The 19,007-nt window shown below is 40.2% G+C and overlaps 1 protein-coding gene across 5 annotated transcripts in view; it reads left to right on the forward strand.

Moving 5' to 3' along the window:
* ZFHX4 (zinc finger homeobox 4) overlaps positions 1-19,007 on the forward strand; it is a 201,688-nt gene that overhangs the window by 35,864 nt on the left and 146,817 nt on the right. For all 5 annotated transcript variants that reach the window (XM_073679470.1, XM_073679468.1, XM_073679467.1 and 2 more), the window contains one exon: positions 659-1,161. In XM_073679470.1, the coding sequence (XP_073535571.1) occupies positions 659-1,161 (503 nt within the window). The remainder of the gene's footprint in view (positions 1-658; positions 1,162-19,007) is intronic.

A 19,007-nucleotide genomic window follows, 5' to 3' on the forward strand; every position in this document is an offset into this window, starting at 1 on the left:
GACAACATGTGGCTTTTGTTGAACTACCGACTGGCACAACTTACTGAAAGTGGTGGTTGTGTAACAGCTGCAGATACTCAGGCGGCCTGACTAACCGTCTCATACCAACGCATGAGATGAGCGTTGCTTTGCTTTCAATTGTCCCACATTTAATATTATTTTAAAGACGGTTATTAGCGTTGTGGCTTTTCTTAGGCTGGACAGTATGAGCCATATGCCTCATATATAGCGACCTGATGGATGCACCTATGAAGACTACATTTGTTTTTATTGAGTGCGCAATAGGCTATTTATAATTCTCTGTCAATTATTTAGTGGAACTACAATTAGCTCTCTGTAAATTAATCTAGGGGATGTGGCTAAGCATTCCTGTTTTGTTATTTTATTGATCACCTTTTCTGGCTTTGAAAATACAAATTCCTGAATGACATCATGCCCAGTAGGAGTAATTAAAGCTATCTGATGAGGGAATTTAAAAGTTGAAAGGGATGATTGTAATTGATCCTGATTCAATCCTATTACAGCTTTTTATAGTTTAAGCTCCCGAGAAGGCAAACTCCTGGTTGAGGCTTTATTTTACGGATTCCATTGTGCATATTCTTTGCTTTCTGGTCTCCAAGTTCCTCTTTTCATTTTTTTTCCCTCCCTTTCTCCGTAGTAAATAATGAGCTGCCGCCTGAAATCCGACTTGCCAGTGGTCAGCTAATGGGTGATGACCTGTCCCTCCTTACTACAGGAGAGCTGTCACCTTATATCAGTGACCCAACGTTGAAGCTTTACCAGTGTGCTGTTTGCAACAAATTCAACTCTGACAGCCTGGAGGCCCTGAATGTGCATGTGAGCAATGAACGCTCTCTCCCTGAAGAGGAATGGAGAGCTGTAATTGGAGACATCTACCAGTGCAAGCTGTGCAACTACAACACTCAGCTGAAAGCCAACTTCCAGCTCCACTGCAAAACTGATAAACATATGCAAAAGTATCAACTGGTGGCTCATATCAAAGAAGGGGGCAAAAGCAATGAGTGGCGACTGAAGTGCATCGCTATTGGTAATCCGGTGCATCTGAAGTGCAATGCTTGTGATTACTACACCAACAGCGTGGATAAATTACGCTTACACACCACCAATCACAGGCATGAGGCGGCCGTGCGGCTGTACAAGGTAGGACAACACGTGGCTTTCCTCAACTTTTACCGTGAAAATGAAAATGCGTTGTATCGAAACTTTCTTCTCAAAGAAAATATGGAGTTTCATTTTTTTCTCTCATTCTTTCTTTCTTTCTTTTTTATTCTTTCTAGCCTTTTCTCTCTTCTTTCTTTCACTTTTTCTTTCGGTTAATATTTTCTTTCTTTCCCATCTCTTTTTTCCTCCTTCTTTTTCTTTCTTCCTTTCTTTCTCTCTTTCACTCTCTTTCTTTCTTTCTTTCTTTCTCTCCCTCTGTTTCATTCCACACTATCTTTATCCTCTTATTACTTTTTTGGTTTCATTTCTTGCTTCGTTCCTTCTTTTTTTATTCTCTCTTTTTGTCTCACATTCTCATCCTCACTTTATCCCTACCTCCCACATTTTACTTTCCTTTCCTCCTTTCCTCCTTCCCGACTTCCTTCTTTCCTTCCTTCTTGCCTTCCTTCTTTCCTTCCTTCCTTCTTTCCCTTGCCCTCTTCCTCTTTTCTTTTTTCTCTCTCTTTCTCTCATCCTTTATCTCTGTGTTATTGTCTACAGAAGTATAAGTAGTAGTTTTCTACACTATATTTTCCTTTCTTTGGTTTACATGGGTATTACTTTAACACCATGTCATGATTACATTATTTGCATTTTTGTTATGTTTCCATACTATTGCCATTCTTAATTTGATTATATATAATGTATATAGTGTAGAGAGTACAGTAAGACTAAGGTTTTTTTTATAATGAATGAAGATTTTAGCTTACAAGAATGATAGGCCTACAAAATGTATGTGATGACTGTAGGAAATCTCCAGTTATACTTGTCAGAGTTTGCCTAAGGTAGAGTAAGCCCACCCATCTCTGCTAAGTAACTCTCGACTGCTAAAATGATTTGCTGTCAGTTTTGCTGCTGACGGCTGCTTAACGCTGGACTGTTCACTGGCAAGTACACCTCCCATGTGCAATCAATAATCAATAGCATTCATCATGTACATCCGATGCTGGTAGACCTTGCTATGACACCATGAGACAGATCCTGCTTGGACCGAAGCAAGAATAAGCATAAGAAGTCTGCTTACACTGTATTTCCTGTAATTCCATTTATATGGGTTCATATATTCTCACATGTAGTGGAAGTGAAGCCACACTGCCATCACATGAATGTTTGAGATTCAAGTGTTCAATTAAAAACCAATCTAGAGATGTGCAAAGGCAAGTGCATTAGATAGGAATCAATAGTTATGGCCTTGTCTGCTGCAAATTTTCACGTGCACATATAAAAAATTATGGGTGTCATAGTATTCAGGGAAGGGAATGGAATGAGATAGATAGAAAGATAGGTAGATAGATATTAATATTTTTATTGTGTTGTGAAGCATTTTACTAAAGAGAAGTATCCAGCCCCAATGGCAGAAATCAATGATGCCGTGTAATCAGAATATCCAACCTGTCTGGATATGAACAAGCATCACATTTTTGCTCAGTGTTAATGAAGTGCTGCCGTAGTTGTATCAGTCAGTGTAACACCGGTTTCACACTTTAATATTTCTTGGCCCAGTTTAGATCCTGATATATGGACTGGCTGTGGGTCTCCTAAACCAAGCTTGACAGACACATATATAGGCAGTCAAGTTCTGGTCTGGAAACCCACAGATAGTCCGTACATCAAGGTCCACACTTGGACTACGAAACACAGATGTGTTTCACACCGGTCTGTTTGGCTGACAGGTTTCTATCCTCACTCCCGATGCACATGCTTGCTCAGCTTGGCCAAGTGTGCTTATGTTCTATATACTAAAAGGGAATTATGCTGATGGTAGACCCTTCTGTCAGCGGCCTCTCTTCCCTGAAAATAAAAAAATTGGGTACATTGAAATGAAATGCAACTGCTCGATTCTTCTTTCCATTGATATATCCTTCAGGAATAGAGTCCATGTCCCATACATATTAGGTGGTCAGCCAGTCCTGCTGAATTTGACAGGTTCGGCTGACAATATGGCCGCTTTAAGGGATAATACACACAGATCTTGGCTATATGAAAAAATGTAACAAAAACTTCAGCTAGTGATGAAAAGTAAATTAGCATGCATGCCACTAGAGGGGAATGGAGAGCTTGTGTTGTCACCTGCTATCTTCAATTTCGAGCCCTTGCATTAGAAAGTGTGGCAGGGCAAATCCAATGGCTGTCCGAGTCACAAGTGGCATCATTGGGTGGTTTATTATAAATGAAAGAAGCGCTCCCTTTAAAAGGGTTGTTCACTACTCTGACAACTCCTTCTCAAAACCTATGTTTCCCCTCCAGTAAAATAATAACACATATACTCATCTCTGGTGCGGACGCTGTTCCAATGGTGTTGGGACTTGCTCTCCCAGTGATCGCCTGACATAACAGTGTAATCCCTGCAACAAAGAGCAGCCGCTTCACTCTCCCCAAATTCAGACAAATTGCATACATCCTGAAGAAGTGAGAGAGCAGCAGGAGGGGAGAGTGAAGCGGCTGCTGATTTGCCGCAGGGATGACATTATGTCACGCGGTTACTGGGAGAGCCAGTGCCGACACCTCTGGAACAGTGCTGGCATCTGAGGTGAGTATAGGTGTTATTATTTTGCTTGAGTAGAGATTGAGAAGGGGTTGTCTGATTAGTGCACAACCACTTTAAACTATTGGCCAAACCTGTGTGAACGTTTATGTATCTATTGTAAATGTATTAATATACTCACTGATCATCGTCTTCCCCTTTTTCCAGCGCTGCTCCACTCCTCTTCTGAGTCATATGACAGCTATTCTGACTTGCCGGATCACACTGCACTCTATGTATGAGCCGGATGTCTCTTTTACAATGTATGCCTATGGAGTCTTGTTCTGACACTTCATAATCTTACACCATAAAAGCCACTTGTGGGTCGCACACAGAGCGCAGTGTCATTCAGCAAGTCAGAATAGAAGCCGCATGATCCAGAAGAGGAGCGGAGTGGTGCTGGAAACTGGGGAAGACGACAATCGGTGAGTATATTGATACACTTACACTGCTTACAGGTTATGTCAATAAAAATTTGGATAGGAGTGCATCTTTAATAAAGTAATGCAAATGTGATCCCTGTGCTTTAAGTGATATGCTCCAGCAGCCAATGGGTTACACTGTACTTTACCAGCTAATGTAGCTTCCTCTGCTTACCCGACTGTAATCCGAGGAGATGTGTGGGGGAGTTAAAAAAATATTTAAGTTATTTTAACTTATACCCTTTACCTAAATGTCATCTTTGATTAAACAGCCAAATAATAATAGTTCATCATGCACAAGCTGAGCTGCTCTTTAACAGTTTCTTGTTGCCATATTACAGTATATCACAGTCACATGAAGCAAATAGATCTCCAGCATAGACGACTACACTATACGCTGGCCGTAGCAGTGTGTATACACCTAGAGCAGGGGACTTATATACACTATACAGGACATATAGTCATAAAACACAGCTGTAAACCCAGAGCTGTGGCCTGAATGTCATTTCCTTTACCTTGTAAGAGAATCCATTAACATTTGCATTATTAGACCGTAACCCTCATCCTAATCCAGCGGTGAGGGTTGTAGTACAACAATCAGACACACACAACCACTACTAGATCAAGATGTCAAATGTTTGTGAACCTATTTGGAGGTGAATGGAGAAAAAGAAAACTTGGCAAATAAAAACATTTTCTGTGAAATAATAACTCCTTATTTTCTGTTTGGATGGCTGGCTAGTGAATTTTATGCCAAAAAAATGTGTCCAATTAAAACTGCAGCAGGAATGTAATTTTGCAGCTCAATAAAATTGCTGTTTTTATTAGAAACAAACTTAAATGTATTATCCGTGCATACTGCATTCCAGGAAATATTTTTACTCCTGCTGATCTTGAAAAAAAGAAAAAAAAAAATTAACCCTCTAATTGGCCAAAGGCTGTTGAATAGTTTAGTAATCGGGCTTCTAATAAATTTCATATCTAATTCAACTGAGAATTAAAGGGGTTCTCCACTGCTAGGACAACCCCTTCTTGAACTAAATACTTGGTCCCAATAAAATAATAAAGTGTATACTCACCTCTGGTGCTGGCGCCGTTCCAGCATTGTTAGCACTTTCAATCCTGGGGTTGTGACATGTGACCTCGACGCCCAATCAGCGCTGGCGTCACTGTCCCCGCCTTTGGACAAATCGAGCATGGAGAGGAAGTCCGCTCTGCCTCTATCTCTGACTTCCTTTTTATGTTCAATTTGTCAGGACGTAGGGACAGTGACGCCAGCGCTGATTGAACACCGGGGTCACGTGTCACAACAGCACGGGAGCCCCGGGGAGAGAGAGTGCTGGCACCGGAGGAGAATATAAGCTTTTTTTAATTTTATTGCGGCCAAGTGTGGGGGGTGACAAGTAGTTGTCCAAGTACTGGACAACTTCTTTAAGCTTAATCCACATCATGATAGTATGGATCTGCATCCATGTAAACCTATGGTCCCATACTATACCTCTGTGTAAAATAATAATTTCACTTCATCCAAGAATTTATTTTATGGGATAATTTGGGTCTTATTGTTGATTGATGATCTTGGGCATCATACAGCAGCACACAGAGTGCATATGGGACCAGTTGCCATAGCAGGACATGTCTCCATGTTTCCTACCCAGCATCATAGCCTCCATTGCATTTGCAGGCCCAGTAGCAGCTGCTATGGCCATAGTTCTACTCATTTCTTTGAGTGTTGAAAAATACTTGTATTCTCCATTAAAAAAATTCTGGATCAACTTGTCTTTTTTTCTATGAAATTTAGGAACACAATGTAACAAGGTATCACTGTTCTACTTTGTCAAATGGGTGTGTCCCTAAAAAGTCAAATCAGATTGGACAGTATGTGTTGAGACACAGCCCCAACTGCTCCATACAGAATCAGATTTGATTGTATAGTATCAGTGTGCAGGTACACACCCCAACTGGTCCATACAGAGTCAGATCTGATTGGACAATATCAGTGTGCAGGTACACACCCCCAACTGGTCCATACAGAGTCAGATCTGATTGGACAATATCAGTGTGCAGGTACACACCCCCAACTGGTCCATACAGAGTCAGATCTGATTGGACAATATCAGTGTGCAGGTACACACCCCAACTGGTCCATACAGAGTCAGATCTGATTGGACAATATCAGTGTGCAGGTACACACCCCCAACTGGTCCATACAGAGTCAGATCTGATTGGACAATATCCGTGTGCAGGTACACACCCCCAACTGGTCCATACAGAGTCAGATCTGATTGGACAATATCAGTGTGCAGGTACACACCCCAACTGGTCCATACAGAGTCAGATCTGATTGGACAATATCAGTGTGCAGGTACACACCCCCAACTGGTCCATACAGAGTCAGATCTGATTGGACAATATCAGTGTGCAGGTACATACCCCAACTGGTCCATACAGAGTCAGATCTGATTGGACAATATCAGTGTGCAGGTGCACACTCCCAACTGGTCCATACAGAGTCAGATCTGATTGGACAGTATCAGTGTGCAGGTACACACCCCCAACTGGTTCATACAGAGTCGGATCTGATTGGACAGTATCATTGAGCAGGTACACACCCCCAACTGGTTCATACAGAGTCGGATCTGATTAGACAGTATCTTTGTGCAGGTGCACACTCACAAGTGGTTCATACGGTCCAATCAGATCTGACTCTGTATGAACCAGTTGGGGGTGTGTACCTGCACAATGATATTGTCTAATCAGATCTGACTCTGTATCAGGGTGTAGGGACACACCCCTAACTGGTCCAGAATTGTAACATTCTGGAGAATGCTAGTATTTACTAAAACCAATATGCCAAACAAGCTGAGGTCATCTTTAAAGCATAAATCCATTTTCACGAGAAAAATATTATAGTGCAGGACTCCGAAGTAAAATAATGTTTCTAAATAATTCTATTAACAATTTTTGTTGAAAACCCGCAGTAAGGACTGCTCCAGCACAGAAGGCGGTAACCTAGCACCGGACTTCGGGCTTTCCATGCTGCAGGGTATCAGCGAAAACCACTAATAGAGTGATTTCGAAAAATGGCTATATTGCAGAGTCCTGCATGATAATCATTTTCTTGTGAAACTGGAGGTACACTTTTAAAGGGAATCTGTCAGCAAGTTTTTGCTATTTAATCTGAGGGCAGAATGAGGTAGGAGCTGAGATACTGCTTTCAGTGATGTGTTACTTATTAAGCTGTGTGCTGTTACTTCAATAGAATGAGTGTTTTATCAGCAGTAGATTATCATTGCCGAACTAGGTGTTCGCGTGCATCCTGGTCCAACCACGTAGTCAGCTCTGTATAGCAGTTTATGGTCAATATACAATGTACATAGAAAGCTGTGGTGTGGGTGGGAGTAGTTTTCTGATCTCTGCTATATGCTACAGATAAAAACTCTGATAGTTTACTGGGTGCAGCAGTTGTGATGCAAAGTGATACATTGCTGGAATCAGGGTCTCTTTCTGTACATCATGCTGCTCTCAGATGAAGTCACAAATATCTGGTGACATACAGTTACATAGGTTGAAAAAAGACATAGGTCCATCAAGTTCAACCTTTCTAAACCAATTGTACATTTTGACACTACGGCAATTTAACTATAACCCACAATGCTATGTATGCTGAGGAAATCACCCCGTAGTTTTATAAATGCTGTTAGTGTCGGCCATTACTACCTCTTGTGGTATTGCACAGTCTAACTGCTCTAACTGTAAAGACCTCTTTCCTGTTTAGCTCCCAGAATCCCCTTTCTTCCACCTGTAATGAGTGCCCCCTGCTCCTTAGTATGGTCTTTGGAAGAAATAAGTCATGTTCCAGTCTTTAGTATTGACCACAAATGTACTTATACATATAAATGAGATCTCCTCTGAGACGTCTTTTTTCTAAGCTAAACAAGCCCAACCTTTCCAACCTCTTATCATATGAGAGGCTTCCATCCCTCTTAATAATCTAGTTGCTGCCTTTGAACTGACTAACTTCTGAATATCCTTTTTAAAACGTGGATCCCTTCCCTTGAACTATGAACCTGCACAATATGGACCATTTCTAGTTTCCACATCATCATTTTATGTGGCCTAAAGGATGTTCTTGCTAGGACACTTTAGGCACATTTTAGGGTTAGGAAGTGCACAGCAACTACATTTCGTAATGAACCCTTTTTTTCTGTATTTATTCACGGTGAGTAATACATCCATGCACAGCAGTGCACAGTAATCCCAAGTCAAGTGTGATGCAGCGTGGTTAGACTCTGACCTGGTATAACTTACAGAACATTGATCTGTTGGCTATGTTTGGTTACTAGACAGGGGGAATATTGAACAGCATGTTGTATGAATTGATGCTGTTTCAGGCTGTTTTTTTAACTTTCTTTCTCTATGCTTAATAGAATTGATAGGTAACAACTGAAACAAAGCATTTTCCCTTTCAACTTTTACTTTTTGTTCTGTATTTCTCTACCAGTATCGCCGGCTTAATCGGAGTGGATAATCCAAAACAGACAGAACAATTAAGTGCAGGGATCCTAATGGGTTAAAGTAGGTGGAAGGTGAAAGGTCAGCAGAAAAGCATCATCTGCCCAGATGCTTAACATTAAACTGATCTTTTTAATAAAAAATCTGTTTCACAGATGGCGTTTTAATGCCTTTGGCAGTATTGGGGCAGTTTTAACATTAGACGTATGCTAGTAAAAATTATTTCTGTATTAGACCAGAACAACACCTTTTGCTTTTATGTTCAGAGGTAGAAGGCATGTGGATAAATTTTTCTGGCATGGAACCCAGAAGCCCAGAGCTGATGGTGTTTCCATATGGACTTAAATACCTGAATACCCAGTGTCTGTGAGCGATGATGATTGAAAGAGCAAACAAATACCGTACTAGAGCATTAGCATTACTATTCACAGAGCTTTCCTTGGGAATGTACTTTGCAACTCATTTATTTTAATGTATGTGCAGCAGCGCTGGCCTATTGGACTACCTTTTCTTAATAACATCCTTCTTGAGTATGATGTAAGACATGTGTGCTAGATCATGTAGCATCTTAAAGGAAAATAGGCTCTTAAATGTACTGTAACATTATGATCACTGGGTTAATAACAGCTAGAGCTGATATGTGACACATTGCACCATCTTCCCACCCCAAATTCTTTTTAAATTCAATACTTTTCAATAGCAAATGAAAAACATTTGTGAGTTACAGTTAAGTGAATACTGCTATAGAATCATATAAGAAGGGTTTGATGGCATGCTGGGAGTTCTAGTTATTCATCATTCACATGTTGTCAGTCTGCACTGTAGTTCTAGCATTCTATTCTTAAGCCAGACTATAAGAATGTGCAGTGTTATGGTGATCTAAAATTGGTTTCAGTCGAACTATGGGAGATCTGGGCGTTATAGCTTCAAAAAAAGCACCCACATTTTGTTTTGCCTACATAGTACAGCATCTAGTTTTATTATGGAAAAATGTGTTGGATTTTGTGTGTGTCTTGTCTATAACTGTTTTAGGTGATGTGTTATTTGTTGGTTGCCTGCCATGTTGCTCAGTTGCAGTCCCCTAATGTAGACTACATTTCTCACAATGCTTCTGGCTTTGCCAAGTGTCACAGTCTGACTTTACTTGCTCTGAATCCTATCTAATGGAGGCACTGATATATCATTCATAAAGAACTACTCACATTGCAGTCTCAGTGTCCTACATGAAATGTCACTTTAGCCTGTTATCTGCCTCCTGCTTGTGATATGTTTCTCCCTGTAAACTCTTACAAGCAGAAGACAGGGGGGACAAGCTGAAAGTGCATATCATAGGATACCCTGTGTATTATGCACATTATACTTACAGATGAAGACAAGCAGTGTTGGTGGTGGGGAGTTATAACTGCAGTTATTCATTGTATGGACTCATGTGCTATATCACTTCACTCTTGGTATCCTAAATAAGGCAGGAAGTGTATTATTATAAACTCTCTTAATTATGGATAAACAAGGAAGGTTTTGCTCGTGGAGAGAGGTCTAAGAGCTAACAGGAAAGATTTGGTAGGTTATGCCATGTTGTAATGCATAGAAATTCTGCTACACAGGACAGACTGACCTGTCTATACAGGAGAATATGTATTGGACTGGTTTTCAGACTAGTGACCACAAAACACAGCTGCTAATAATGAAAGGGTCAAAGCTGGGAGCAAAGAATGTCACTATATTACTGGCAAGTTGCATTATTTGTACAAAAAAAATTATTCAAATAGTACGAGTGCTACTTTAATAGAAATCCGTAATACTTAAATATGTGAAGTCAGCCTTGAATTTTATATTACTAATTAAATCATAGTAGCACGTCGCTCATTGAATAAACTAATTCACTAGTGAATGGGGTTCTGTGGATACGTTTGACAAATACCCCAAAAGCTTTACCTGGCATATACAGTATGCCAAAACAAAGGGCTCAGTTGTGGTATGCACAGATCCTTATTTTGCTTTGATGCCCTGATAGATGGGTGATTTCTATTCATTTTGGGTCTTATTTTTTCACTAATGGGACTTGTGAGCCCAGCACACATAAAACCATTTATTAAAAAGGGTCATTCAAATGTATATGCTGTTCTATTTCCTTTAAACCCTATGGAATGAAATGTAATGGATCACATTCTGCAAGTAAAAGCATTAAGTCAATTAAGGAAAAAATCATCATGAAATATATATTACATATGCTATATCATTATTGTTCTCAGCCACCAATTAGTTAGGGATGTTCACACAGAAGAAATATTATCACACACATTAGGCAATAGAGCAAACAGTGCAATACAAGCTAGGGATGTTTGAGAGGATTGATTGATGGTGTAATCTTGGGTCACTTAAGGCCAGCAATTTTCATGGTCAGCTTACTAGCTTGTATTTGATGCAAGAAATTTAAATTCCATGCAGCATCTGTTCTTCAGATGGTCTGTTATTAGCCCCTATGCTTCTGCTAGTTTGGTACATATGCAATTGGACTAGTATAAGTAATGGCAAAATAGGGATTTCACTAATTCCAAGTTTTGATTACCTATTTTTTTTAGCACCATTGAATCCATGGGTGTCTATTGTGAGAAGGGCAGGTGTGTTTTTGGGGGCTTGTCCTATAAACCTAAATGAAGAATTTGTCATAAACTGAAATATTGTCACCTATTGGTTTAATGGCCATGAAAATAAGGATTGACATACTAAATCGTTCTTTTTTTAAAGAAGACTCTGTTTAATGGTAGACTAATCCATCTGATAGTCATCATCGAATGATACCTACAAAGTTGGTTTGGTTTTGGTTGGGTAGGCCTACAATGTTTTTGGTGGACTCCTAACAGTCTTCCGACAACTGGTATTGGGATCAGTCTTGTCCGATATTAATATTTGTTGTTTGATCACAGGGCAATGATGGGGAATGAATGTTTGAGTATGTTTACACGCTCATCCAACTTTAGGTAAAGCTTTAAACTATCTCATGTATATGGCTTGTTTTAGGCCAGTTTCACATAACCCATTATATGGCCATATTTTATGGTCCTTCTTATGGTCACAACTCCCAGATGAGACACAGCCTTCACCCCCATGATATGACTAAACCAAACTTGTGAAACCAAACCAGTTTTTTTTTTGTGAAAAGCAGAGAATCGTACTTGAATTCTTTTCCAGTTACGGTCAATCCGGCAATTTTAAAGCCTTAACATGATAAATATTATAAAGAAGCTAAAAGATCATCACTCTTGTCTTTAATTTTCTTTGCACTGCCCACGGTGATAGGTTGATTACTTTAAAATGAATGCAGCATATTCCAGGCTGATTATACCAACATTATCATTTAAAATAAAAAAAATAAAAATATTCCAGATATGTATGGATGCAATTATTGACCTGTCATTGTCCCAGTATGATGGTAAGAGGTCAGGAGATTGTGCACGGTCTGATTTGCATAAAAATCATTGTGAGAGCGGAAATTGGACTAGGTCTGTGGAGATGACGACTCGCAGTGTGTTTTGCCTAATGGCATTCAAATAATTTGTTTAGATGGAAGAAAAAAAAATGTTCTCGGAGATAAACAAAAATGTTATTTTTTCCTCATCTGAGACACGACTGGGCAAAAACAATGCACATTACAAGAGGAGCCGTTACAGCAAACAAAGGTTACATTTATCTGTATTGTAACCAGAAGTTTAAACTTTAAAGATGGAAGCAGGCTTGGATTGTTAATATATATATATGCTACAAAATCTATGTATGTGTTATCCATTCAGTCTAATTAGGTAAGAGCCTGCTGGTGGACACAGACAGAAAAGGGCCCCTGTGCAAGATCAATAGAAGGGCACTTTGCAGTCCAATAGCTCATCATAATGCACAGTTCCTCCTGCTTGGGAGGTGGAAATGGATCCCCATACCTTTTGGGCTTCTGTGCGGCTGCACAGGTTGCACCAATGCTATGTCCGCCCCTCTAAGAGCTCTATAGCATAGTTTTTTAAAACAGTAACAGTCACTCGCTAAAACTTTGACTTGTCATAGTGACATGTCAGACGTTTTGATCAATGGCTGCTTGGGTGCTAATACTCCCAACGATTGCTAAAAAGCAAGGAGCAGACGCGCAGCTCACTTTTGTTCTCCTCGAAAGTCTATGAGCTCTTCTTCAGCTTACAAGGAGCGCCAAACAAAGTCGAAGCAACACAGCTTTTGGTTCATCACTTCTGCCATTAGTGATGGGGTCTCTGCACCTGGATTCATGCAATACAAAACCTTGGCTCTCCTTTTTAGCTGAAGTTGGTCTTAAAGACATCTGTAAACCTGTCTTCGGCTAATGAGGAGAGCAGCATACCACTTCTGCCCGTTTGCTTTAGAAATCCGTGGCGGTCTCAGCACTCAGGTCCCCACCATTCAAAGTTTTTGACATTCCAGTATGACACGTCAAAAGCTCTGTGAAATCATGGTTACTTTTTACCCACATAGTATCGAAATCCTAATGATGCCATCCATACGCTAGCACTGTTTTTTTGTTCAGCCCACAAGGAGTTGTAGATGACTATATATAGCTTGGCAACCTTGTGGGGTCACTCAACTACAGTCACAGAGTGTTCAATGCAACTCTTTTGGCCTGGCATTGTTCCGCAGAGGTCATTGGGTAGCACTGTCCTTTTTCTCTCTATATCCAACTAGATTTATCTATTACTGTGTGCTACTCTGACTGAATAAAGAAATAAAGCATCAAGCAAAGAAAGTCCCATCATTAAATATAGTGAATACTGAACACATTGTAATCAGCCTTCCAGCTACAGTCTGTGGTCATTATGGACATTTCACCGCGGCTTAACAATCACTGGCAGTGAAGACCTGGGCTGCAGGCACTCCATATGCATTGGTTCCCAATTATTTGTTTTCCCGATTAAGCAGTAACTCCATAAAATGTACACTTGATAACAGAGCATGGCTGTAAATTGCAGGTTGTTAGGAGAACCTTGGTGTTACAAGCATCCATAAATAGCAAACCCGTCAATTATGTCCACAGACATAACCCCAATTGGACAGATAAGATGCACAATGTAGAATGATGCACAGCATGTTCAGCCATCACAGGATGCTGATGACATGGAAATCATTCCTGCTTCACTGCTGTGAGTTTGCATATCATCAATCCCTGTCAGAGGTTGATGGGTATTACCAGGCATTCTCCTTATAGCAGCGTGAAAGGAGAAGAAAGAGCTGCAGTATATTTTACTCAAATAAATTACTATTTCCTATCTATAATCTGCACTATCCCAGATGGTCATAGATGGATTTTCTACCACTATCAAGCCGATATTTTTTCCAACATTGTTCACAAACGTGGAATATAGAGCGAATATTGGCAATGGTTTAAATTTTTTTGGCTGTCAGTAAATACAATAAATATACCATAGAATGCTATGTAAATAATGCATATTAATCACCACAATATCTTTAAAGAGAACCTATCAGCTGATACATATTGCTCAAACCACGGTCAACATTGATCAGAGAATGGCATGATTGCAGCCAGGTCCATATCGCTCTGAAATGCTCTGGCGTTTCAGAGAAAATATAGCTTGATGATCCCACACTGCTTTGGTTGATTGACAGGTCTCTCATGTGTGCACATAAGAAGAGATTTGTCAATCCCCTGGATCGGCACTGGTGAAAGCTGGCCAGCAACGGCGCCAGACTAGTCTCTCCCTATGGTCTCTGGATGGATCTTCAAACTATTTAGAGGAACATGCTACTAGACCTTAGATGATGTGACAAAGTCACTGACAGAGTGATGGATGGAAGATATGTTTCACTGAGGCTATTAGCTTCAGTGATGTGAAACCAGGAAATCTTCTCCAGCATGTTATGTGCTGAGAGGGTTATACCTCCATTTTAGATGAGCTGTTTTGTTTGTGAATGGCTATAGTGCGGGTGGGAGGCCATTCACCATATCTCCACCCCAGGGTGTGGTCTGGGCTATAAATAGCCAGCCTTTTGACTGTTGTTCAGTATCTGGAGGCCAGCTCCAGAGAAAGGAGCTTGTGCTACTGTGTGTTAATTTGAACCGTGTGTTTTGCTGACCCTGAGTGGCCGGACCAGGGCAGGTACATGGACTATGCTGGACATTTTCTTTTGTTTTACTCTTATGCCAGAAGGGCAGTGTTTATTTTTATGAACTCTATATTGGTTTATGCAGTTTAATAAACCAGCAAGAAATTTAAAGAGAAAATGTTCCGTGTCTACTTCCGTGTGTAGCAAGTGAGCCTATCTACAACAATGATTAAACCACTACCATATTGTTATGCTGCTAAATAATACTTTTCTAAAAATGCATCTGTCAAAGTTGTATTGCATTTCTCGCAGATGACATTCGCAAGTGCGACTAATCATAAGCAAAGTCTGAGATCCTGAAGATTAAGGAAATTTGTGCAGATCCTGTCAATGGCCAGAAATTACTGACATGAATTACGGACCAGGGTCGCACAAAATTACCTGCTCATTTCAATATATAACACAGGGTGTGCTATATGTAAATCGCTTACTAAGAGTCATCTGAGTGGTGTTGGTGTGATAAAGGTATGAAATCCTATCAAACTCAGTCAGCCTAGAATTTTGTCTGGTTAAACCTGTTACATCACTGAGAGGTGTGCTGAGCATGATGCAAGTGGTAACAACTAGGACTGCAAGACTCTTCACCATACTAGCACCGCCAGATGATCAATTTAATAATACTGGAAACAAATGATTTTTAAAGTGGCATATTTAGAAAGGTATTACCTAGCAGCATATCAAAATGGTGGTGGTTTAAACTAATACAAACTATTAACAGGTTCCCCTTGAACTTCCAAAAACGTTAATGGGGTATTCCCATCTTGTAGATTTATGGCATACCCAAAGGATTTGATATAACTGTGTTGTAGATGCACATCTCACCAATGGGACTTGCATCTATCTTGGGGCCCCACTGTGGACTTGCATCTATCTTGGGGCCCCGCTGTGGACTTGCATCTATCTTGGGACCCCGCTGTGCACTGCCGACAGTGGGGAATGGTCTGAATTCCAAAACAAATGAATGGAAATTCCAACCACCTCTCTAATGACAGCACCGAGAGTTAGGGCCCTGTTCTTGAGCTAGATGTGGATCCCATTGGAGGAATCTACGTCTATCATACATTTTGTGGCATTCCTGTGGATATGCCATAAATGTACAAGATAGGATCACCCCCCTTTTAATGTCCCTATTAGTAACTCATGCAATTTGATTAAGCCCCAAACTATTAATAATCCTCTTCCTTTCTGTCAGGTGGTAGTGACAATCACTGAGGACAACGATATGTGGGGTTGTGACCTAGTTAGTTTCTTGGATCAGCCCTGCAGATAGGAATTTTGCAACCCTGACGCTGACTTACGAGTGTGAACTCCAGCGTGGAAGTTCTTGGTAAGAGATGCATGCTGATACCTGGCTCTTCAGTAGTTCCGTATTCTTTGTTCACATGCAACTAGTATCATTAGCACCTCATAATGTTTCTATCCTCCTCTTAAAAATGAATGGTGGGTGCTCTGCTTGAAATGAATAAGTGGAACAGAGAGCATTAAAATGGGAAAAAAGTTCCCCCGTCCTACATCTGTTTTTACTTTACATGGAAATTAGTTTTCAAACAAACAAAAGGCTGTAGACAACTGAACTTGAACTCAACAAGCTGGTTCAATTGTGGCTTTCTTAAATAAATCCTGGGTGCAGAAATTATTCACAACCAGATGCTATGGATGCGCCTGTGGGTACAGAACAACTAGGAAGCTAGAATAGAAGCAGCAATTACATGCTTTGTAAAGCGAAGAGATGTCACATAGTAAGAACCTAAGATGCTTTTGGTGGGTATGCATGAAAATTGCAAGTTTGTCACTAGAGAGAAGGTTTTTCTATTTTTTTTTTTTTTCGGTCGTCAGGCTAAGGACACATGACCATGTATTCTCTCATCCGAGAAAATCGGGCCGATTATGCTAATCACACTCTGGTCACACTCTGATCAGAGTGTGAAAAAACAAAGTAGCACTCTGTAACGCTGAGTATGTGAATATGAAGTATGAAATATGAATAGCATTACTGCTGTAGAATATAGAAATAAATGAAAAATCTTAGCGCATAAATTGGCCAATTCATATGTACCTGACAGCTGCGATAAGGCGTTTCTCGATGTCAGGACCTACGAATGTGAATACCTCTCTAAGGGACATCCGTCTGCTTATGTGTGGGAAAGTAAGATCCTGATGCAATTAAAACCACCTGCGGCATGGGGGTGGAGTGCTCAGTCAAAGCTTAAATCTAGTAACAAAAAAGATGACAGCACTTCCACTATAAGAAATAGGTGTGAACAGGTGCTTACTAAGAGGAGCTACCTCCATATACAATGAAAAAACAAAGTAGCACTCTGTAACGCTGAGTATGTGAATATAAAGTATGAAATATGAATAGCATTACTGCTGTAGAAAATAAAAATAAATGAAAAATATTTGAAAAATTTTAGCGCGTGTAAATATGAAGTATGAAATATGAATAGCATTACTGCTGTCTGATCAGAGCGTGATCCAATTTTCTCAAATTGGAGTAGATGGGCAAAAAAATTCACTCCGTGAAAATCCAATTTTTTGATGAACCCATTGACTTGCATGGCCGAGTGCAATCCGATTTATGGCTGCAAATCATGCATACAGCAATTTTTATTTTTTTTCCTTGGTCAGACTATGTCTGAGGAAAAAATCAGACATGTGCACGTGTAACTTTGGTCCGAGTGCGATCTAATGTTTTGTCGAAACGCTTTCGGACCGATAATATGGTGGTCTGCATGAGCCCTAATGGCCATTTATTTAGACCTGGTGCAGTACTGCTTATTGATGTTGTACTGACCCCATACTTTTCCTATTTTATCCATGGCATTGTGTGTTTTTTTTCCTCACAAAAATCATACAGAATGGTAAGTAAATAGAATTATGGCATGTCGTATTTTAGATCCCTTAATAGTATTGCTTATGAGTACAGTGACACCATATGGTAGCACGCTGAATGCCTATGGGTCCATAATATGGGGCTCCATGTGCAAGACGCCTTATATTATCTCTCAGGAAGTTAGTGTCGTTTTCAATACTACAACCATCTTGAACTTATTGGGAACATTGATGAAAAGGAATCCTGTGTACCGAACCATAGCAACCAATCACAGTGCAGCTTATTTTCTACCACAGCTGTTTACAAAGATGAAATCTGGGCTGTGATTGGTCCCTAGGGGCAACAAAGACATTTTTCCTTTCAGACAGTTTTCGTAAATGAGGCCCAATGTGTTGTTTTTGGATTGGTGTAAATATCTCCAAGAATATGGTAGAGTCAATATATGGACCAATAAATAAACCTAATGTGAGCTCCAACCTATACATGTACTCTTGTTTTTCATAAATGGGACATGTTTCAATATCTTGGATGCAGACGAGCATTCCCTCTTTGTCATTCAGTGTAATAATATTTGGACATCTAAGTCCTCATGCAGACATCTGGGATTCACAAAGTATTTTATCCATGTTTTTAATGGATAGAACATGTACTCATTATAATCTATGGAGCTGTTCACATGTCCCAGTTTTTTTGCAAACCGTGTGTCCTCACAAAAATCATGGAGACATGTCACACAAAAAATTGCACATTCAAGTGTATGGGTCTGTGAAAATCACCAATAGTGCACATTGCCATCCGTGTACAATCCATGTGCTGCCAGTGATTATCATTTCAGTGGGCAGGTGAAGCATGCCATTTTTTAAATTTTTTTTGTACATGAAAAAATTACTGATGAGAATCTGACACACTGACCAAACACTGAGAATCTGACACACTGACCAAACACTGATGAGAATCTGACACACTGACCAAACACCGAGAATCTGACACACTGACCAAACACTGGGAATCTGACACACTGACCAAACACTGATGAGAATCTGACACACTGACCAAACACTGATGAGAATCTGACACACTGACCAAACACTGATGAGAATCTGACACACTGACCAAACACTGATGAGAATCTGACACACTGACCAAACACTGATAATCTGACACACTGACCAAACACTGATGAGAATCTGACACACTGACCAAACACCGAGAATCTGACACACTGACCAAACACTGGGAATCTGACACACCGACCAAACACTGATGAGAATCTGACACACTGACCAAACACTGATGAGAATCTGACACACTGACCAAACACTGATGAGAATCTGACACACTGACCAAACACTGAGAA

This window comes from Phyllobates terribilis, unplaced genomic scaffold (assembly GCF_046119375.1).
Source record: "Phyllobates terribilis strain yellow unplaced genomic scaffold, ASM4611937v1 Scaffold_4__5_contigs__length_816908805, whole genome shotgun sequence".
NCBI classification, from domain to species: Eukaryota; Metazoa; Chordata; class Amphibia; order Anura; family Dendrobatidae; genus Phyllobates; species Phyllobates terribilis.